Source organism: Neofelis nebulosa, chromosome 16, assembly GCF_028018385.1.
Source record: "Neofelis nebulosa isolate mNeoNeb1 chromosome 16, mNeoNeb1.pri, whole genome shotgun sequence".
Lineage (NCBI taxonomy): Eukaryota > Metazoa > Chordata > Mammalia > Carnivora > Felidae > Neofelis > Neofelis nebulosa.
The window spans coordinates 63,911,551-63,933,841 of NC_080797.1; the positions used below are offsets into that span (position 1 = coordinate 63,911,551).

Below are 22,291 nucleotides of genomic sequence, written 5' to 3' on the forward strand. Positions count from 1 at the left end.
TGTCACCGCCCACCCCGTGGCTCCCAGGGTGCCCCGCGCGAGGCCGGCCGGGAGGGGCTGTCTTCCGTCGGAAGCTGCTGCGAGGCCCGCACCGGCATCCTCGAGCCGGCGTGTCTCCCTATCGTCGGAAATGGGGTCTCTGACCTCTGCGCTGTGCCCCTCCATCTCCCCAATGCCCAGAGACCCAAAGGGCGAAGGTTGAGGGTGGGGTGGCAGCCCAGCCACTGTCGTGCCTGTAAACCAGTCTCTCTGCCCCTCATCTACAGGTAAACGCTTTCATGTTGGTCATTGAGCTCCTCCTTCGTTCCTCTCCACTCCCACTTTAAAGTGCTTCTCGCTTTTCAAACTCATTAGGTTATTTATTACACGTTAGACGCTGGAGGTTCCTGGACTCTTAAAAAAAAAAATTAGCCACCAAAGAATCAAAAACCACTCCCTATATTTGATGAATATCAGATGAAGATTATTTTGCCAAAGATTAACAGATTTTCTTCAGATAACTGGCTCTTAATCTTGTTTGGCAGTGGGGAGGACGGTGCATGGGATTCCTTTGAGGATCCGATGAGAACCATGACTCCCCAGAAGAATGCACAATTTCACAAACAAGTTTTAGGAGGTTCACAGACCTGGAACTTTTTTTTTTTTTTTTTTTAAATAAATGTTTTGATGGGTAGGATGGTTAAAAAGAGGGAGATGTGAAGAGGAGAGACCAAAGCAAAAAGGAAATACTACCAATATAAAGTGGCAGAATTCCTTTCAAATACGTGATGTCTGTGTAAGTACAATGACGAGAGGATGTTTTAATTTACAGAAATTGGCCTGCAAAAAATTTTGGAGATATCTTGTATTTTTTTCTAATCCTGGTAAAATGGAGGACATCAGCAGAAGTTGGAGCATATCTAAGTTGTAAAACGGACATAAGGACATCACCAATAAGCTGGACTCCAGAAATCTCTGTCTAGGATTTTATTAGACTGCTTTTCTCCCCCCAGTATACCTGTTTCGGAAGATTGAGACAAAAAGGCACAAACTCACATTAAATAAACAAGGTAATCTAATCAGTTCTACAAAGTGTATTTTGTAAAAGAAGTAGCACTAGGAACCAACCAAAATAAGTCAGGGAGTCCCAGCAGGGACTATAAGAGGACTTGGGAAGATATACACATGCCCACAATACTGACCCCGTCCCTGACCTCTCTCGACGAGAAGGCCAGAGCCCGGCATCCCCCCTTAACAGAGGCACTGCTGCTTCAAACTGGGACTATGACCCTGGAAATCTAATGGAAGCAGCTAGTCTGCAGGGGCACGGCACACCCTCAGGTACTATCCCTGGAGCTGAGCCTTGCATCAGAAGCCCCTCTCGGTGCTAGTCAGTTTGGGGGGTGGGTGAGAGGGTAAGGGGGATACTTAAAAGCCAACACTGTTGCCCAGCAGCAACACTATCCGTGGGGATAGAATAAACCAGGGACACCCCTCCTTATGTTTCTGTGGGTTGGAGCCCCAGATCCAGCTGACCTCAGGAAATTCTAGCTCAGCTCATGTGGATGCTTTCAAACTGGGGCAACAGGTGGAGGTGGGAGGAGCCAGAGAAAAGCCAGATAAAGAGCAAGCCCCCAACTCCACGGAGTTGGGAGTGGTATGTGTGGATCTTAAGAGAAGAGCTGAAGCAAGGAGACTAACATCTGCTGACCCTCAAACTACCTGTCTGCTGAGAACATCATGGTTCGTTTCTCCCAGGATGACCCACATCTGGACTTAGATGATGAATGAAGAAGGGAAAACGTTAAGCACAAATATAATTATAGCTAATACAGAGCTTGTAGGAAAACATTAACATTTTTCTCCAGTAGTAATGCTTCACTTTCCCAGTCAAAGGGAAGCTACCAGCAGTCGGGATCCTAATAACCAACTGAACTGCCCCAGATCCATTACTGTAGACCCCACAAGGTGAGGAGACTGAAAGGAAGGTGTAACAGGACATCTCCTGGTCCCAAAGAGGCCTCAATGAAGGTGGGAGACAACCACACTGAGGGGTCTGAGTCCATCCACTGTTGCCCCAACAGGGCCACAGGGAAGCATCCATCAGGATGTCACAGGTGCAATCCTGTGAAACATTCCCTTATTGCACTTAGAAATGAGTAAGGCAAAACAAACTGACAAGAACATAAGGATAAATGATCCCATCCTACTTCTTGCTCCCCCAACACAGATTTGGTCTCTTAATCAGCCACCCCACCCAGGCTGGCATGGGCTTGGATCACAACACGCTTGGCTAACAACATACCTCACAAGGCTTGGGAGATGTCAGATGACACCACAGCTATCTTGGATTCTCCCACCGGGAAGGCATGCTTGGGTTCTGCCAAGTCGTACAAAACCATGAAGCACTCAGCAGCTTCTACCTCCCTTGGAGTCGACTTTTTCACTGGCCTACTATGGTAGAGTTCTATACCACGATCACTACTTGCTTTTGATTGTCCAGGACAGAACTCAGCATGGGGGTGGGATGAGCTGAGTCCTTGATCCCCAAATTCCTTTCCGGTAGCTGGAGACAAGAGGGAACATGTTCTTCTGGGGAAAAGCTTTTTGCATGCTCGTTTTGTGCAGCAAGAAAAGATCAGGACCCTTCTGTCCTGACCAGCCTCAAAGACAGGGCAGGAATGTGAGAAAGCACAGAGAAAAGAGGATTATTGCTGAGTGGCAGCACCAGCCCAAAAGGGAAGAGGAGCATGGACATACAGAGCTCCTCAGGGGGGTGGGCACACTAATTAGTACATACAGGGCAGACTCAGTTCTAAGGGCCACACTGGACAGGTCCCTCCAGGTGGAGAGTTGACCCAGGCGTATCATGGGCTCTGTGAGGTTCAGACAGAGTGGGCAACAGGAGGGCCGAGAAGCCATAGGTGTTTCTAAGACTAGTGACCAGAGATGCGATGCCTGGGGCAGAGGTCATCTGAATTTGTTGAATTTTTAAAACAGACTGGCTGGGCCCTGGGTACTTCCTCCTCGGTGCTTACAGCACATGAACAATGGGTTACTGAGAGCAGAGATCAGTTAGGAAGCCAGACTGCTGTTCTGTGGAAATGGAGGAAAAAACTGTATTTCCAACTCATCTCCTCTCCCCAGGTGAGCACTCAAATTTGCAAAGATCTGCCCAGGAAGCGAAATACCTCAGTTTATCCCAAGGTTGAAAACAAACTTAAATCATTTAAATCACCACATCACAAAAGGCAGCTATTTTGAAAGACTAAAAATGTCACTTGGAAATAAAGGGAGGGGCACACAGAAATGGGCTGAGAACACAATGGCTGGAGAGGGAGGAGCTGTAAACACAGCAACCTACAGGCCATGTATCTCAGAGGAGCAGGCTCCCGTACACGCGGGCTTCATAATACCAGACGGTCTATTTGTTCACAATATTGAAGGGCATCTAGAATTAGCTACAGTAAGGGGTCGAAAGTTGCCTGAAGAATGGGCACAGAAAGGCTGCGTCCGAAGATGGCCTGTCACTCGGGAGGGTGGAGCTGCTGGGCCTTCCTGTTGACCACTGTCTTGCAAAACTAGAAAAGAAATACAATTATTAAGGAAGCAACAGAGGAAAATAGAAGCACACTGTAAATCATCATTGATGGGGCAATTTCAAAAGGATGCCGGTTGGGGGTTGGGGTCAGGGGAGGAAACTAAGGCCCAAGCAGCTGGCATTGCACCAATCCGCTTGATCTTACTGTTTTATCTCTCAGAAGTTCTCAAGCACATGAGGCAGGGAGAGCAAGCTGAGGTCCACGCTACTGCTAAGACCCCAGGCCTCCTCAGCTCCTTAGTGGTAGAGGACAACCAGATTTTATTTGATAAAATAATTTTCTCTCAGAGCCTGATGGGAAGCAGGGCCAGGTTTTCAATGCCATGACCAAGCCGGCTCTGAGCTGCTGGAGGTATGTAGGGCCCTGGGGGCTAAGAGAAGGACAGGGCTTGGGCAAGAGTGACAGCATGAAACAAGGAACATCTCATTCTGGTCCTATGACCTGGGCAGAAATACTCTCCAAGCATCTGAAAGATGCTGCCTCTTATGAGGACAGCTACTTAGTATAGGATCAGGAGGTCTAAAGAACAACGAAACGATGCCCCAGACACAATGATGGACCCTAGGAAAAGCTGTCTGGCCCGCAGATTTTCCAAGGGTGGGGCAGGTAATGCCGGCCTGGGAGCTAGGAACGAGCTCAGGGGCATAGGGAGCACCCCGGAATGCCAGCTGCAACTTGACACGGCTCTAGTTATGACAGGGAGAGGAATTAGTTGCAGATAAGCTTCAAATGTGTATCTACCAACACAGCCCCACTCCTCACCCCCAGGTCCATGTGTCTGTCTGGGCCGTTCATTATAAAATCACATATCCCTGAAATGTCCTAATAGTCACAGGATCTTTCAGTGGAGGGCTGAGAGCTGTTTAGCATGGCAGCCATCGTTATCAGTGGAGGGCAGGATGATGAATGAAGTGTGCTTCCTGACTCCACAGCGAGCTGCTGAGGCCCCGAGGACCCAAACTGGCTTTCACGTCTATGACATGCAAAGGGAGGGTATTTGGTACATACAGTGCAGAAGGGGGAGGGGTGGCTTTAGTCATCTGCGGTCATTCCTTTCACTGGGTCCTTTTGTCTCATCTGGAACAGAAAAAAACAGGAAAAACTGAAGGCTCTTGCTGCTGATGGAACTCCAACACAAATACATTCCGCCTTCTCTTCAGTCCTGCCAATGAAGAGGGTGGAGCATTTTTTGTTCACAAAGCTAATCAGAAGAAGAGAATTCTGCATACCTACGGCCAAAGCCCTACCATGGATAGCTCCGTGTCACTCGTCCCACTGTCCAGGATTTCTGTTCCTCGCCCTGCATCCCAGTGCTGGGGTATAGCTCTTAAGCTCCTCTCTTTCTTCATTCATTCATTCAACAAATATCTATGAAGCAACTCCTTTGTGCTAGAAACTGCACAAAACTGCTTCAGGCCTGAGGATTCAACAGTGAACCAGGGAGAGACCAAGTCTCTCCTCCCGGTGCTTACATCCTGGGGCAAAGTGAGGGAGAACAAACCAATATGTCACGTGGGGCCAAGGGCTGTTTGGATGGAGCATGACCCTGGAGAAGCGGGTTGTGGAAGGTCTCTGACAAGTGACATTAAGTAGAGACCGGCAGGAAGCGAGGTGGCAAGTCCTGTGGCTCCCTGGAGGGGGCAGGTGGAGGGAAGGGCAATTCCCTTTCCTGGGCTCTGCTGAGAGGCCCCGCGCCATCGGTCAGATGGGCAGAGCATGGCACGAGAAGGCAGGGCTTGAAAGTGCAGGGGGGGTAGATCTCAGCAGAAGTGTGACGCTGCCAGAAAACAGGATGGGGTCTTCTCTGGAAGCCCTGAGTGGCCCCTGTCAGCTGCACCTTCCAAGCAGAAGTGAACACAACTTCTCGTGGAGAGACCGCGGAGGTGATCTCCCTCAAATCCTTTCCAACTTGCAAGTTCCACCCTATTTGCAGCATGCCTACAACACACGCGTATTTTAACTTCCCATCAGGTATTTCTTCACTATCCATGAGTTTTCTGCTCAACTCTCATTCTTTATTCATTCAACAAATTGTGAGCACCTCAGAGAATGGGCCTCTGGAGTCAAACTGCCTGGATTGTATTCTGGCGCCATCACCACATGTGACCCTGAACAAGTTACCTCACGGCACTCTAAGCCTCAGTGTCTGTGATAATAAAATGAAGATAATAAAAGCGACTACGTCGTGGGGTTGTAGAAAATGAAGTAAAGGTATTCATGCAGAGTACTTAGCGCGGTAGAGTGCTGGCCCCGAGTATGCGCTCAGTCCACCCCACCTGGGATCTCTGCAGCACCCTGCAGCAAAGGGGGGGGGTGTGCCCACAAGCTCCGGGGAAACTGAACTTCTACGCTTCCTCCTCAGAGTTCTGTTTCGTTCGCTAAAACTTTAACACTGCCACGTCTGCAGAGATTCTACCTCAGAAGCAGCAGTTCTCCACTAGGACATATTTTCAAAATACTCTTCCCGCCACATTTGGAACTCGTGTCCATTTTTCACACTCCCTGCTTTCCCCCAATTATTACACTCAGTGAATCCATGTGGAACCTGGACATGGTTTAAAAAAAAAAAAAAAATTCTCCTGGAGGTTCCAATATTCATTCCCTGTTGACAACTTTTACTGGAATTACATCAAATGTCTCAGCTTGGTCTTTCGGGCCAGAGTTTCCTACTTGAGCAAAAGAATTGCCCAGACTGCTTGTTGTAGATTCTTGGACCCAAGACCTGATAAGTCAGAACCTACAGGAGACAGACAATAAGTGAGTCATCACATCAGTCAGTCTGTCTTACATGCCTCACTTACCATCCCCAGCAAAGATCCTCTGTGCCAAACAGGAAGATCCGTTTTCTGACACGAAGCCAGTATGTGCTTATTCCTACCTCCACCTGAGTGCCTAGCCCCTGTCGATTTGCTCTAAACTCACTTTCACAAATGATGACTTTTGATTTTTATTGCTTCTGTAACTTCAGTTATCTCTATCAATTAATGCCTGTTAATATATTACTTTATAGGAGTTTAACAAATTCAAGATTTTCCAACATGATAGAAATCTGTTAAGGATAAAGGCACTGTTTTAAATTTTTTTTTTTTAAATGTTTATTTATTTTTGAGACAGAGAGAGACAGAGCATGAACGGGGGAGGGTCAGAGAGAGGGAGACACAGAATCCGAAACAGGCTCCAGGCTCTGAGCTGTCAGCACAGAGCCCAACGCGGGGCTCGAACTCACGGACCGTGAGATCATGACCTGAGCCGAAGTCAGCCGCCCAACCGACTGAGCCACCCAGGCACCCCTAAAATTTTTTTTAATGTTTATTTATTTTTGAGACAATGCAAGAGACAGAGTGCAAGCAGCGGAGGGGCAGACAGAGGGAGACACAGAATCTGAAGCGGGCTCCAGGCTCCGAGCTGTCAGCCCAGAGCCCAACGCGGGGCTTGAACTCACGAACCGTGAGATCATGACCTGAGCCAAAGTCAGATGCTTAACCGACTGAGCCACTCAGACGCCCCAGTTATGTTTTTAAAAAGAGAAAAAGTTTACCTTGTAGTATTAGGCTGGAATTGGAAGTATTTGTGTGAACATACACGTAAGACAGATATGGAAATAACTAAAGATGTGAAAGTTCCTCAGCTCTGTCCTATGAGAAGGCCTGGGGGCAGCAACAGCCCAGCAGTAACAAGCACACACAGGACCCTTCACTGAAAGGAACCAGGGCTCCTTAGAGACATGGTCCCAGGGCTGTGTCACGGAAAGAAAAAGACAAACCCCTGATGCCTTGTGCTTTGAGTGGACAGAGGTAACCTGAGCAGTAAGTGGACAGAAAGACAGCTACAATGCAATGAAAGGACACCAAATCTGTGACATTCTGGCCTAAAATATATAAACTAGATCTAATCCTGCAGAATCATTGCATAAACCCAAACTGAAAGACATTTTACATGATGATTTCCCTATGCCTATAACCTTCAAAAATGTCAGGGTCACGGAAGTCCAGGAAAACTGAGGAATTGCATCAGAGTGACAGAGACTAGAAGGGTACAGTGTGTGACACTGGGCTGTATCCGCTCGAGAGGACAGAAGTCTCTGGGGAGCCTGGGTGGCTCAGTCAGTTAAGCATCCGACTCTTCATTTTGGCTCAGGTCATGATCTCACAGTGTGTGAGATTGAGCACTGTGTTGGGATTCTCTCCCTCTCTCTCTGCCCCTCCACTGCTCTCTCGCTCGCTCTCTCTCTCTCTCTCTCTCTAAGATAAATAAATAGGGGTGCCTGGGTAGCTCAGTCAATTAAATGTCCAACTTTTCATCTCAGCTGGGATCATGATCTTGCAGTTCCTGGGGCTGAGCCCTCTGTCGATGCAGAGCTGCTTGGGATTCTCTCTCTCCCCCTCTCTCTGCCCCTCCCCAGCGCTTTCTCTCTCTCAAAGAAAGAAATAAACTTAAAAAAAAAAAAAAAAAAAAAAAAAAAAAAACTTAAAAGGAATGAGGTCTCTGTGTAAGGGGGCATACAAGAGTTCTTTGTGTTTTTCTTGTCATTTTCTCTAAGTTTGAAACTCTTTCAAACTAATTTTTAACTTTATTTTTTTTTAATTTTAGAGAGAGAGATCACATCCATGCAGGGAAGATGGGCAGGGGGAGAGAGAGAATCTTAAGCAGGCTCCACACTCAGTGTGGACAGGGCTCTATCCCATGACCCTGGGATCATGACCTGAGCCAAAATCAAGAGTTGGCCACTCAACCAACTGAGCCACCCAGGTGCCCATCAAAATAAATTAAAAAAAAAAAAAAATTAAAGTATAGCTGATGTACAATATTATGTTAGTTTCTGTGTACAACACAGTGATTTGACAATTAGATACATTAGGAAATGTTCACCATGTGAGTGTAGTCGCCATTGGTCACATACAAAATTATTCCACTACTATTGACTGTATTACCTGTGCTGTATTTTTCATCCTGTGACTTATTTTTTTTTTTTTTAAGTTCGTTTAAGTGTGAGCAGGGGAGGGGCAGAGAGAGAGAGAGAGAGAGAGAGAGAGAGAGAGAGAATCCCAAGCAGGCTCTGCATTGTCAGCACAGAGCCCAACGTGAAGCTCAAACTCACAAATTATGAGATCATGACCTGAGCTGAAATCAAGAGTCAGACGCTTAACTGAATGAGCCACCCAGGCTCCCCGTGACCTTATTTTATAACTGTTTCACCCACCTCCCAATCCACCCTCCCCTCTGGGAACCGCTAGTTTGTTCTCTATATTTGAGGCTCTCTTTCTCTTGTTTGTTCATTTGTTTTGTTCTTTAGATTCCACCCATCAGTGAGATTATATGGTATTTGTCTTTTTCTGTCTGACTTATTTCACTTAGTGTAATACCCTTTAGGGTCCATCCATGTTGTCACAATGCAAGATTTCATTCCCTTTTATGGCTGAGTCGTTTGCCATCCATTTTATTTACACACACACACACACACACCCCACATCTTCTTTAGCCATTCATCTATTGATGGACACTTAGGTTGTTTCCATATCTCAGCTCAAAATAAATTTTTTTAAAAACACAAAAAAGAGGGGCGCCTGGGTGGCGCAGTCGGTTAAGCGGCCGACTTCAGCCAGGTCACGATCTCGCGGTCCGTGAGTTCGAGCCCCGCGTCAGGCTCTGGGCTGATGGCTCAGAGCCTGGAGCCTGTTTCGGATTCTGTGTCTCCCTCTCTCTCTGCCCCTCCCCCGTTCATGCTCTGTCTCTCTCTGTCCCAAAAATAAATAAAAAAACGTTGAAAAAAAAAACACAAAAAAGAATTCATTAACTGTTTGCTCACTAATGACCATTCACATAAATTTTCGATTTGAGAGAGGCTAAGATTTAGTACCAGGGGAGCAAAGCTCCTTGGGCCCCAACTAGATCCATGTATACCCTCAGAGTTTATTGCCTTGCTTTAATTTACTAAAGCCAGGTCCTGTTTCCTATGGCTTAGGATGCAACTTCCTATCAGAGACCATGAAAGCTTCCCTTACTCTCAGAGACAAGGTCACCTCAGAGGGTGCCACTGAAATAAAAATGCATTATTTCATTCTTCTAATGAAATGCTCTAAGAATGCTTATTTCCTGTTTCTTGGGGCCTGTATAACACTGAGAGGTTTTATCTGACGTTTGTTCTTCCGATCAAGCTACCAAAGGCTGGCTATGTAGACGCATATAGTCCAGGAATATGAAAATACAAACTCCAATCCTGGTTTGTTTGTTTTGTTTGAGAAAAAGAGAGAACGTGTGTGCACGCACACGTGCGCAAGCAAGGGAGAGGGGCGGAAGGAGAGAGAGAATCTTAAGCAGGTTCCACGCTGAGTGCAGAGCCTGATACGGGGCTCAGTCCCAAGACCCTGGGGTCGATCATGACCTGAACAGAAATCAGGAGTCGGATGCTCATCCGACTGAGCCATGTCAGTTGGACTAGGCATCCCCTGGTTTGTTTGTTTTTTAATTTTTATTTTAATGTTTATTTTTGACAGAGAGAGAGAGAGAGAGACAGAGCATGAGTGGGGGAGACACAGAGAGAGAGGGAGACAGAATCCGAAGCAGGCTCCAGGCTCCGAGCTGTCAGCACAGATCCCGATGTGGGGCTCAAACTCACGGAGTGCAAGATCATGACCTGAGCTGACCCCTCCCCTGTTTGTTTTTTTATTATTTTTATTTATTTTTGAGAAAGAGAGAGAGACAGAGCATGAGCAGGGGAGGGGCAGAGAGAGAAGAAGACACAGAATCTGAAGCAGGCTCCAGGCTCTGAGCTGTCAGCACACAGCCCGACATGGGGGTCTAATTCACAGACTGTGAGATCATGACCTGAGCTGAAGTCGGACGCCCAAACGACTGAGCCACCCAGGCGCCCCCCCTTGGTTTGTTTTTAACAGTGATTTTCTCTACGGAATAAGGCCAGGGATTGGAAGAAAGGAACTTTTATTCATCTATTTATTTTATTTATTTATTTGGACTTCAATTTTGTATTTTTCCATATTTATGTATTTTTAAGATTTTATTTTTGGGGCCCCTGGGTGGCTCAGTCGGTTAAGCCTCTGACTTCAGCTCAGGTCATGATCTCACAGTTCGTGGGTTCAAGCCCTGCGATGGGCTCTGTGCTGACAGCTCAGAGCCTGGAGCCTGCTTCAGATTCTGTGTCTCCCTCTCTCTCTGCCCTTCTCCCACTCATGTTCTGTCTCTCTGTCTCTCAAAAATAAACAAACATTAAAAAAAAAAGATTTTATTTTTAATCTCTACACCTAACATGGGGCTCAAACTTACAACCATGAAATCAAGAGTCACATGCTCTACCAAATAAGCCAGGCAGGTGTCCCTATTTTGTATATCTTTTGAAAATTTTTACTATTAAGTATGAAATACTCCTTTGATTAAAAAAAAACTAGTGAAAGTATCAATGTCAATATCCTGGTTGTGATACTGTACTATAGTTTTGCAACACATTGCCGTTGGGAGAAATGGATCTCTTTGCATTCTTTTTTTTTTTTAAGTTTATTTCTTTTAGAGAGAGCATGCATGAATGTGGCAGAGAGAGAAGGAGACAGAATCCCGAGCAGGCTCCGCTCTGTCAGCATACAGCCGGAGGTGGGGATTGAACTCATAAACTGTGAGGTCACGATGTGAGCCAAAATTGAGTTGTACGCTTAACTGACTAAGCCACCCAGGCACCCCACTCTGTATTATTTCTTATAACTGCATGTGAATCTTTTTTTATTTAATTTTTTTAAATGTTTATTTATTTTTGAGAGACAGAGAGAGACAGAGTGTGAGCAGGGGAGGGGCAGAGAGAGAGAGAAAGACACAGAATCTGAAGAGGCTCCAGGCTCCAAGCTGTCAGCACAGATCCCGATGCAGGGCTCGAACTCACAAGCTGTGAGATCATGACCTGAGCTGAAGCTGGACGCTTAACCGACTGAGCCATCCAGGCACCCCTACATGTGAATCTTACAATCATTTCAAAATAAAAAGTTCAATAAGAAATAAAGCTCGTAAAAAAAAAAAAAAAAAATCAGTTTAAGACCCTGAAAAGCAACCAGAGACCAAGCATTCCTGAAGGAACACAAACATGAGGCACATGCAAATTGTTTCTAGAACCTCTTTAGAAAGCCCTTTGCAGGGGTTCCTGGCTGACTCAATCAGAGGGGCGCGTGACTCTTGATCTCCAGGTCATGAGCTCAAGCTCCATGGTGGGTGCAGAGATTACTTAAATAAATAAAACTGAAAAGAAAATTAAAAAAAAAAAGAAAGCCCTTCAGAAAAGAAATTTGGTAATAAATAACAAGAGTCTTAAATTCTCTAATTCCATTGGTAGGAATTTATTCTAAGGAAATAATCATAATCCAAATCCAAATAATCCAAAACACTGCATGCACAGAGATTTTCATCCCAGCATTATTGATAACAGTGAAAACCTGAGAACATGAAGGAAAACCCAATGCAGGGCAATGACCGATCACAGAGCAATGTGTATGCTGCCGTCAGAACCCTGTATGTGAAGAAACTCTTGGTGGAAAATGTTAACATTTGTTATAATGTTACATATTTGTTATAATGTTCAGAGAAAAAAGTAGGCTATCCATTTGGCCTATGTCCTCTGATCATAACTAAGTAAAAGTGTGTAGAAAGGGGCACCTGGGTGGCTCAGTCAGTTAAGCATCCAACTTTGGCCTAGGTCATGATCTCACGGTTCTCGTGAGTTCAAGCCCCGCATCGGGCTCTGTGCTGACAGCTTGGAGCCTGGGGCCTGCTTCAGATTCTGTGTCTCCCTCTCTCTCTGCTCCTCCCCTGTTCATGCTCTGTGTCTCTCTCTCTCAAAAATAAACATTAAAGTTTTTTTTTTAAAAAAGTGTGTAGAAAGACTTCACATGTTTTGGAGGTTATCTTTAAGTAGAGTACAAGTCATTTTTTTTCTTTCTACTTTTCACTATTTTCCAAAAAAATGTTTAATGTTTATATATTACCCTAATATTGAAAAATGAGACTGTATTTGAAAAGAAAACAAAGAGGCGCCTGCCTGGGTAGCTCCGTTGGTTAAGCCTCCGACCTTGGCTCAGGTCACATGATACCACAGTTTGTGAGTTCGAGCCCTGCGTCAGGGTCTGTGCTCACAGCTTGGAACCTGGAGCCTGCTTGGGATTCCGTGTCTCCCTCTCTCTCTGCCCCACCCCTGCTCGCACTCTGCCTCTTGCTCTCTCTCAAAAATAAACAAACATTAATAAGTGAATGACTGATGAACAAATAAATAAATAAAAAGAACGTAAATAAATCTACTTCCATATTTCAAGATGTTCCAAAGTTCCAGGCGGTCTGCCCTGGGGTCACTCACTGTTGGGCAGATGAGAGGGAATTAAGAGTCCACGGGCCAACATGGTTCTCCACCTGCAGGGATCCCGCAGCCTCAAGAGCCGGAGGTAGCGCTGCCCTGTGCCAATGCTACTGGAATCTCACGCCCCTCTGTCCCGCGGCCCAGCGGGTAAGCCAGGCTCTGAATGGTTTCTGTTGATCAGCTTAACCCTCTAAACTTCTGTCTACCATAATCACAAACTGGAAACTTTGGGGTATAGTAGGCATTTCACTGCACAGGGACACTTATATAGTCTCAGGGGAACCAGTTCAGAGTTTAAGACTTAAAAATCTAAAAATGATGGTGAACCAGCAATCATCTGCCAGAAAGCCAAAGGATGGAGCAAGGGACCTTTGCATCAAGAGTCAGGAGACGAGAAAGGGAAAGGCACATTCACAGGTAAGCACAGGGACAGGGGGAATGACTGCAAGGAGGTTCAGAGACAGCCCCCAAAGTGGACCTGCGGAGCAAGAGGGTCATGCAGCCTCTTGGCTCCATCATGAAGGGATGGGCTATGGAGGGACCAGAGGAATCATGAAGCCCACAGGGACTTAGAAGGAACCCCCACAAAGGAAGGCTGGGAAAGAAAATGCTACAGAATCTTACTCATGCACTCTGACACAACAGTATCTTTGTTGTTTTTCAGCAAATGTTCTAGAGTCCAGCACATCAGGAAACAAGTTTTCTTAAAAGTTTTAAAATGAGTTCCCTTCTCCCAGGTGCATTATCTACAGAGTCATTGGCCAAAGGCCCAGGCGGCACTTGTATACTGAACTAGAAGGTATCCTCAACTTCTTTGAGCCTCAGTTGTTCTACCTATAAGATGAAAATACTATGGCACAGGATGACATGAGGATTTGATAACGCAATTCACGGAAAATGCTGACCACACACGCCAGGCGTACAGTAAGACCTCAACAAAATATTAGCTATTAGTAATGAAAATATTTTTTATTACCACCACGTTCAAGAGATAGTGAGTTCCCCATTATAGGAAGCAATCAAGCACAGGCTGGTGGGGAAGCTGCAGAGAGGACTCAAGCGTTGGACATGCAATTGGACTAAGTGAGCTTTAAGGAGCTTTCTTTCAGTTTCAAGATTATGAGTCTCTTTTTAAAAAAATTTTTTTTTCTTAGTGTTTTTATTTATTTTTGAGACAGAAAGAGACAGAGCATGAGTAGGGAAGGGGCAGAAAGAGAGGGAGACACAGAATCGGAAGCAGGCTCCAGGCTCTGAGCCATCAGCACAGAGCCCGATGCGGGGCTCGAACTCACAGACTGTGAGATCATGACCTGAGCCGAAGTCGGACGCTCAACCGACTGAGCCACCCAGGCACCCCTCAAGACTATGAGTCTCTTAAGAGAGCAAGAGCAAGGGAGAGGGAGAAAAAGAGAGGGAAGAAGGGAGGGAAAGAGGAAAGGAGGGAGGAAGACAGACAGACACTGCTCTCCTACAGGCACACATATCCTGACATGTTTCTTTTTAGGGCAAAGGACTGATCTCTTGATCCCTTGTTTCTCAAACCCTTGAACCTCACCCAAGAATGGTAAGTCCACCCTCCCATTGGGACCAGAGTTACAGTAGTGGTGACTGTGGCCTTACAGTGACCCCTCATAATTCACCGAGAAAATCCACCCACGTTAGACTGCTATGCATTATTCAGAGAGCAAGGGTCATAATTCCTCTTGCAAATTTACAGTTAACCATGGCAGGTTGTAAACATGCATCTATCGCTATTCCTCCCCCAAACCCCACTACGATGACAGTAAAAGAATAAGCAAAAGATATAAAACCATAAAGACAACAAAAACACAGGTGCCAACAGCAGAGAAGAGATGGCAACACCATTCTGGAAGATGAAACATGGATGGACGAGTAGTGACTAATTCGCAGAGCAGCAGGACTGGCACTAAGTACCTGTGAGGAGGGGAGCTGAGGAGGAACAGACCCACTTGTGCTGCAAGTTCTCCAGAGGCTCAGGAACCGGAAGCACCAGGTACCTTAGAGGGTGGGTGTGCAGCCAGGGTTGAAAATGGGTGACTTGTTTGACAGTGAGAATAAAAAAAAACCCAGTTTGGCCCTGGTATTCCCTCCCTGAGTTCTCACATCCAAGCAATCACCCCCCTTCCTGTCACATCATAGCAGCAGTGAAGGGCTCAGCAAGTGCGGGGAGGGGGGGGGGACCCTTAACCAGGGGGTTAAGTTCAAGCAATCCCATGGCATGCTCACTCTTATATGTGAATGAATGGCCGAGGACCGCTAGTCATTTAAGGAAAGCCACTAAGGCGAATCACGGAGTCCAACAGGAGAAGGGTGCTCAGGGGAAACAACACACGAGGGGCAGAGAAACCTCAAAAACCAAACACAAAAACAAAAAGCCAAAGCCTCAGAAAAGGAAGATAACGCACAGAGAAAAACAGAAAAAGTACTGAAGAAAAAGAACACGGCGCAAGAAATGCTTGAAAATGTTTTTAAAATCAATAGATGAGAGAGAAGCAAACATTGGAAAATATCTTCAGAAGGCAGATAAAAAAGGAGAGAAAACATAAGAAAATGAGGTCACTTCATTAAGTCTGATTTCTGACTCCTAATACAAATTCCAGAAAAAAGAATAAAGGAAACAGAGGGGAAAAAGTTATGAAATAGATATACAAACACATTTTCCAGAACTGAGGAGATCTTGAGATCAGAGTGTCTGTTGAGGGGGGGGGGAGCAAAATCGGTGAGGATGAACTGACATTACCTACGTTATCACACGGCACACGCCACACGACCAGACGGGATCACCCATGTAAAGATTCAAAAACAAAACTTAATGACACAGATACATAAAACTAAGCCAACTAAAGGAAGGGAGGCAATTACTAACTTCTTATCTTTTTTTTCCCCAGGTGTTTATTTAAATTCCAGTTCGTTAACATACTAGTTTCAAACTGTATTATTAAAAAACAAAAAAATTTCCAAGAAAGGAACAGAAATCAGCAGAAGACTAAAGTGCTCAGATGGGGAAATGAACAAAAAAGTTGGAATAATATAAACAGAATAATGAATTAACCCAAAATTCTGATAATGGAGGAGGGAGAAGAAAGTGAGTGATGGGTGGAGTACAGGAACTAAATCATAGGAAAAGTCGACCATTAATATCTAAAGTTGAAAAATTGAGAATTAAGCACCTAAGCATATTATTTGGAAATACTGGAGGTCATTAACAAAAGAAACACCCCGAAGAACTGCAAGGGGCTGCTTCTTGGGGGCAGGACTCCAGGGGCAGGGCAGAGGAGGACAGCTTCTTCCTCATAAGCCGGGGACACCATCTGAGTTTGAAAACTATAAAAATGCTTTTGGAGGTGATGTTTTTGTTCACGCAAAAACTGTGATGATGGTTTCACAGATGTATACTTATCTGAAACTCATCAAGATATATAGATTAAATATGTGCAGCTTTCTGTGTGCCAATCATACCCCAATAAGTTTTTTTTTTAATAAATATAACTATAAAAATAAAACTTTGATAAAAATATTTTTAGAAGAAGGGAAAAAAAGAGAAAAAAGACAAGTATGCCAGAGGTACAGTTGCTGATGAGGTCAAAAGATGTCCCACAACGACACAGACTTGGTTTTCCCTTTTTCTTCTACTACAAACTATTTAAAATTCCAGTTCTAAAATGGGTTTCCTGATTTTGCAGTTAGCCTGGAGGATAGCGGTCTTCTAAGGTTTTGGCACAATTCTCCACAGAATGGAGAAACACACAGAGAGGTGGGGATTAAAAAAAAGAACTCCCTAAAGGTGAGGACTCTCAAACTTTGAATCTCAGAGTCAGATCCAGGAGCTCCTCTGGAGAGTTCCTCCAGCTCCAAGAACTCAAATTCTGCCCAAAGAGTGAAAGGCTGTCTGCAAATGCCTCCATGAGCCCCGGTATACCTTGTCAGGCAGTGGGTGACGGAAGCTCCAGGCTGAACCCTGAAGTCACCACGCTCCTTTGTTTGGTAATTTCTTCCCTTCTTTTGTCAGGACTAGGGTGACAAAACACTCCAGCCTCTCTCTCATAGTCCCGGAGGTTAAAAATCTACCACTTCCTTGAAGATCCTTAGCAGAAGAATCAGGAATTGTGTCAAAAATCCTGCCACTTCCTTGCCAAATGCAGCTGGATGAATAACCAGAACATCTGCCTTCAACAGGAACTAGGGAAGGAAGAACGCCTGGGCCAGTCTGCACCCAAGACCAGCTCAGTGGAGCGGGAGCACCATGGACACCCAGGCCTGGGTCTCGCCGGAGGCACTACCGGGGAGCTGGGCGAAGCTGGGCAAAGCAATGTGTGCCCGACATCTGGCTCCATGCCAACCCACCCAGGGCAAGGAGGGAGAAATGGACGGCAGTTATGAAACAGAGCTTCCTGCCTTATTTTTAGCCCCGAGAGGGCAGGACGGCCCCAAATGGCATCTAAGGGAGGAAAAGCAGCCAAGTGATCCGGAGCTATGGCTCTCACCCTGCCCGTATCACCCTGCCCGTATCACGAGCTGGACTCTCGGAGCCTCGTCTGAGGGTGGCAACAACAGTGGCGTCTCCTCACCGGTATCACGAGGATCTCAGGAGATGGCGTATTTAAGAGCCCTTGGAATGGTGCCTCACACACAGTCAGTGCTTGAATGCTGTTTACTGACCATCTCCTCAGAGCGAGCCTCGCAGAGAAGCATCCCCGAATGAGGCGGCACGAGTGGTAGGCCTCCGGCTCCTTGGATCCACGCCAAGCTCCCGCTTCCCCCAAAAGAGCCAAGGCTCCAAACTCTAAATGTAGCTCAAGACCACCCTCTTCAGTAGTTAGCTGCGTGTGTGCGCTGCTGCCGTCCTCCGTGGGGGAAGTGCGTGGTACTCACGGATCCCACCAGCCTGCCTTCTGCCAGGGCCCCCCTCGAGGTCGCAGCCCAGCACGGCTCCCCCTACCCCTCCAGTTCCAAAGAACCACGGCAGCAAGCGCTCACTTGGCATGCAGCACACGCTGCCATATTCGTCTCTCCGAGTATGCCAAGGCCTCAGCTCGCTGTCTCTCCTTCCATGCCACCTGGCACCAGACCTTACTCACGTGGACACTGACGCATCCCTAGAGCCGCAGGCAGTGCCCTCGTGAACTGCCCCACATGACGGTCTCCTTCGGGGATCGACCGGGTGGAGAGCCCAGTCTCTTCCAGGCACCCACTCACCTCATCCAGCTGTCTCTTCGTCTCTTCTTCCATCCTTCGGATGTCGTCCATGGTCAGGTCAACCCACTTATCGAGCCAACAGAACAGCTGCCTGTGGAAGTTTGTAAACAGACGCCTTTCTTGCTACAGAGAGGAGGGAACCTAGTTAGAAGTTAGAACCAGAAGGCAGAGGCCACTGCTGCAGCTCCCCTCCCACGATCTCCGTGTCAACAACCCCACTTTCCAGGGGTGGGCGGGGAAGAGTGGTGCCTGGCTGGCTTACATGGGTGAGCCCTTGGGTCCCAAAAGTCAGTGATTTTTGCCCGCACATGACAACAGGTAACGTCTCAGGTAGGAGGGAGCCCCCCCCACAGCCTAGGCCCTGTGTCCAAAATGCTGGCAAGACGGGCAGCGCATGTGCTCACAGTTCGGCCAAGGCCCCCCAAAAACTGTGCCAAGTTTCCCTTCTTGTCTCTGGAGCCTAAGGCCAGGTTAAAACCGGCCAGCAGCTATGAAATGTGGCCCAGGAGCGAGGCTCTAACACATCAGAGAAAAAGCTATAAAAACGCCTTAGGTCTGTCCAGTTCAGGAATTGAGGGTGCTGGAGAATTTAGCTCATGGGGCCTCTTGCCTTTCGGCTTCAAGCAAAGAGAAAGACTGAGTTTTATTTGAAGCTCAGTCATAGAAAACCCCTTCCTGTTTCCTTTTTGTTGCTTCAGTTTCCTTCCCTGTAACATGTGGTGCTCCTGGACAGACAGCATTCAACTGTAAGACAGTTAAGTGAAAGGGGAAGTGGGGTCTGGGAAATCAAACCGAAATATTCTGATGTCACCCACCTGAGGATAAAAGTCACTTATCTTGTTGGGCAACCACCGCCCCCCCCCCCCCCCCCCACGGGAAAGGCCTTACCCTGGTCACTTACCTTATGTATAAAGTTTTCCACTTTGTTCTGCAGGCCCCACCACTTAAACTTGACAGTGACCAGTTTGTATGCACACATGTATGGGCAGTCTTTCTGATTTACAAGTTCTTGCTGTATTAGAAACACACATATAGGCAGGCAGGTAACTAAGAGGGCAGACCTCTGGCTCTCCCTCGGCCCACCCTAGCCATTCCCCTCCTCAATGGCAGAGGTCTGCCCATGCTGTGCCCTGCCCCCTGGTGGTGAGGATGTGAACTGCACCTTCCAATTGGGTCCCAAGGGTCCTCGGCCTGTTTTGATAGACTTAAATTTTGCTGGGTCTTCCTCCGCCTTGTAATCCTGAGAGAAGTGGTAGAATTGGAGTTGGGGTCGGAAGGGAGAGAAGGAGGGAAGGCGGGAGGGGGAGAGACACAGAGATTAGGTTTTTCCATCAGAATACACTTCATACCAGTTGAAGCTGCTGGTGTATAGAAAACATGGGAAAATTTTATAAACAAGATATAGAACCGTTTACATTTGCCTCTGAGGAGAGCTCTGTGTGATTTTCTCTGCCACAGTTTGTTTTCAGTTTTATGCGTATGAAAGTGTCAAGTCAAGTACTATCTGAGCAGGCACATATTTCCAGCTTAAGACAGAGATGTTCAACCTGGGATAAGCATCCGAATGGAAAGCTTTTTCAAAATACAGATTTTTGGGCCGCTGCACCTAAACCCCAGCAAATAAGAATATTTGCAGGTAAGGGCAGATTTTCTTTTTTTTGTTTTAAGCCTCCGCAGGTGATTCTAAAACCTGGCCATAGATGAGAACTGCTTGTCGAACCTGAAATCTCATCCAATCTCCTGCTGGTTCTGTTGTTTTTAACTGACTTGTTTTAATAAAATCATTACTGGAAACGTTCATTGTATGGAACCTATCCTCTTGTATACCATTGTTAGTCTCACTTCACTTATTTATAATGCGGTCAATGCTGTGTGAATTAACCATAACAGAAGTTTAATCTGTGGCTATTCTTCTGCACTGACTAATATGGGCTTAAGAAAAGCAAACTCACTCTAAGAGCTACTTAACGAAAATACCGAAGAAAACAAATCACACGCATACACACGAGTCATAAAGTATTTCCCCAAATGAAAATTATGTGTGCTTTAAAAAAAAAAGATCAACCTTTTGTGTCAACTATACTTAAATAAAAACAAATTAATTATTCATATCTCCCCCACCTCTGCTTATCTCCATGCACACAAAACCACCAGAGTTGACAAAATCCTCAGAGAGCCATAGTCTTTGTTAGCATTTCTGTTGGAGAAATATCTGGGTATGCTCAGTTTGAGAAAATCCATTAAGCTATACACTTAGGATATATAAACTTTGCTGTATGCTATACTTCAATAAAAAGCTTTTTGAAAAAGCCACTAACTTTTGAGGGTGGAAGTGAGGCTATTATGCAAGGAAGCATAGGATGGTTTTCATGTCTTTTTGGAGACATACAGATCAAAATATCGAAGCACAGACAGCGACTCCAAGAAAGAGGTGTCATACCCCTGGGATATGGAGAGCAAACACTTACTTCCCACCAATGGGCAGAGAGCCCAATTCCTCTGCCCTGATCCCAATATCCCCCGTCAAATAGGAAGAGTAGTGAATGAGGAAGAAACTAAACTTTCCTTCCCTAAACAAATACTTCCTGGGAACACAGCACTGAGCAGGACACACCTGGTCCCGGCTCTCTCCAAGTTCATGGTCTAGTAGTGACTGTCCTTTTCTGGGCATGTGCTGCCATGTGTGTTACTCTGACAAGCCACCACCAACTTCTTGCGGGGAGGGCATCTGTCTTTTCATTTTTCTGTTGGAATCCATAGAACACAGTCTTCCAAACATAAGAGGCAGGCAATAAATGTTTTTTTAATTACTGGGTTGGAAACATTAATTTGAAAACTAGTTTCACGCTAAGTGTCATTTCAGCTGAGCAAATTATCCTCGGCACCTACACCGTCCGGTGATAATTCCCAGAGGCTAAACAGGACACAAACATCCGGGCCACTATCTTCCTGGTGGAATCCCCAAGTCAAGACAGGAGAATTCTTAACACTACTTTACAAAAATAAAATAAACAATAGCTGAGACAGAACTTCCCTTTGAGCCAAGTTGGGTATGGTTCCCTGCTTTCTCTGACACTTGGAAGTCATTTCTGCACCTCAAAGGCCACCCACGTCGCTAACCAGTTCCTACCTTGCTAAGTACTTGGCTTCGATCTGCAATGTCTATATATATGGCTTCCACGTGTTTCCAGGCCTCAGGCTCCAGTTTGTGCACCTGTAGGAACAAGGACCACTGTGTAGGTTTTGTCAACTACAAAGCACCCTTTATTCAGAATGAACACCTAGGGGGCGCCTGGGTGGCTCAGTTGGTTAAGCGTCCATCCGACTTCGGCTCAGGCCATGATCTCCCAGTTCATGGGTTCGAGCCCCGCATCGGGCTCTGTGCTGACAGCTCAGAGCCTGGAGCTTGCTTCGGATTCTGTGTCTCCTTCTCTCTCTGTTCCTCCCCTGCTCATGCTCTGTCTCTCTCTCTCTCTCTCTCAAAAATAAATAAATATTACAACAGAATGAACACCTAGGAACAGCTATTCCTGTAGTCATCGATGTGCAATTCCTACCAGTAAGGAATTATAGACAAAATTATCCAAAGGAACAAGAGAAGGATTTTAAGTAGATATACAAGAGAGAAGTGACACTCTGATTTCAGCAGGCCAGAACACTCAGGGCTACTTACAGCACTAACATTATTTCTGTATGTTCCCCTTTATAAAGACTACAAACACTTGTGGACTTGTTCCCTGTTTAGCCATATACTGTTTTTTTTTTTTTTTAATGCTTATTTATTTATTTTTGAGAGAGAGAGAGAAAGAGAGAGAATGAGAAGGGGAGGGGCAGAAAGAGAGAGAGAGGGAGAGGGAGAGAGAGAGGGAGGGAATCCCAAGCAGGCTCCACGCTACCAGCACAGAGCCTGATGTAGGGCTCAAACTCAAAACTTACAAATCAGAGATCATGACCTGAGCCAAAATCAAGAGTCGGAAGCTTAACTAACTGAGTCACCCAAGTGCCCCTAAACTGCTTACTTTGATGCTTTTAAAAAACTTTCTCTTGCTTATCTTCCAGTCCCCTCCTGAGTAACACCACCACCACCAGATTCTATGCACAAACATCCATGTAGAGAGATTTTTCTTTTAACAAAAAATGGTAACACAAA

At 46.0% G+C, this 22,291-nt stretch overlaps 1 protein-coding gene and 1 long non-coding RNA gene across 2 annotated transcripts in view; one reads left to right on the plus strand and one right to left on the minus strand.

Moving 5' to 3' along the window:
* Window positions 1-12: 12 nt before the first annotated feature.
* On the plus strand, window positions 13-1,058 carry LOC131497921 (uncharacterized). The gene is made up of 2 exons (XR_009255214.1): window positions 13-266; window positions 812-1,058. It is a non-coding gene; the product is annotated as an uncharacterized LOC131497921 (long non-coding RNA).
* Window positions 952-22,291, minus strand: part of PITPNA (phosphatidylinositol transfer protein alpha) — a 41,304-nt gene continuing 19,964 nt past the window's right edge. Inside the window, exons 7-12 of the mRNA XM_058704624.1 lie at window positions 21,272-21,355; window positions 19,304-19,381; window positions 19,043-19,153; window positions 18,142-18,264; window positions 4,590-4,658; window positions 952-3,560 (exon numbers count right to left, since the gene is read on the minus strand). Of these exons, the coding sequence (XP_058560607.1) occupies window positions 4,614-4,658; window positions 18,142-18,264; window positions 19,043-19,153; window positions 19,304-19,381; window positions 21,272-21,355 (441 nt within the window). The 3' untranslated portion in view covers window positions 952-3,560; window positions 4,590-4,613. The remainder of the gene's footprint in view (window positions 3,561-4,589; window positions 4,659-18,141; window positions 18,265-19,042; window positions 19,154-19,303; window positions 19,382-21,271; window positions 21,356-22,291) is intronic.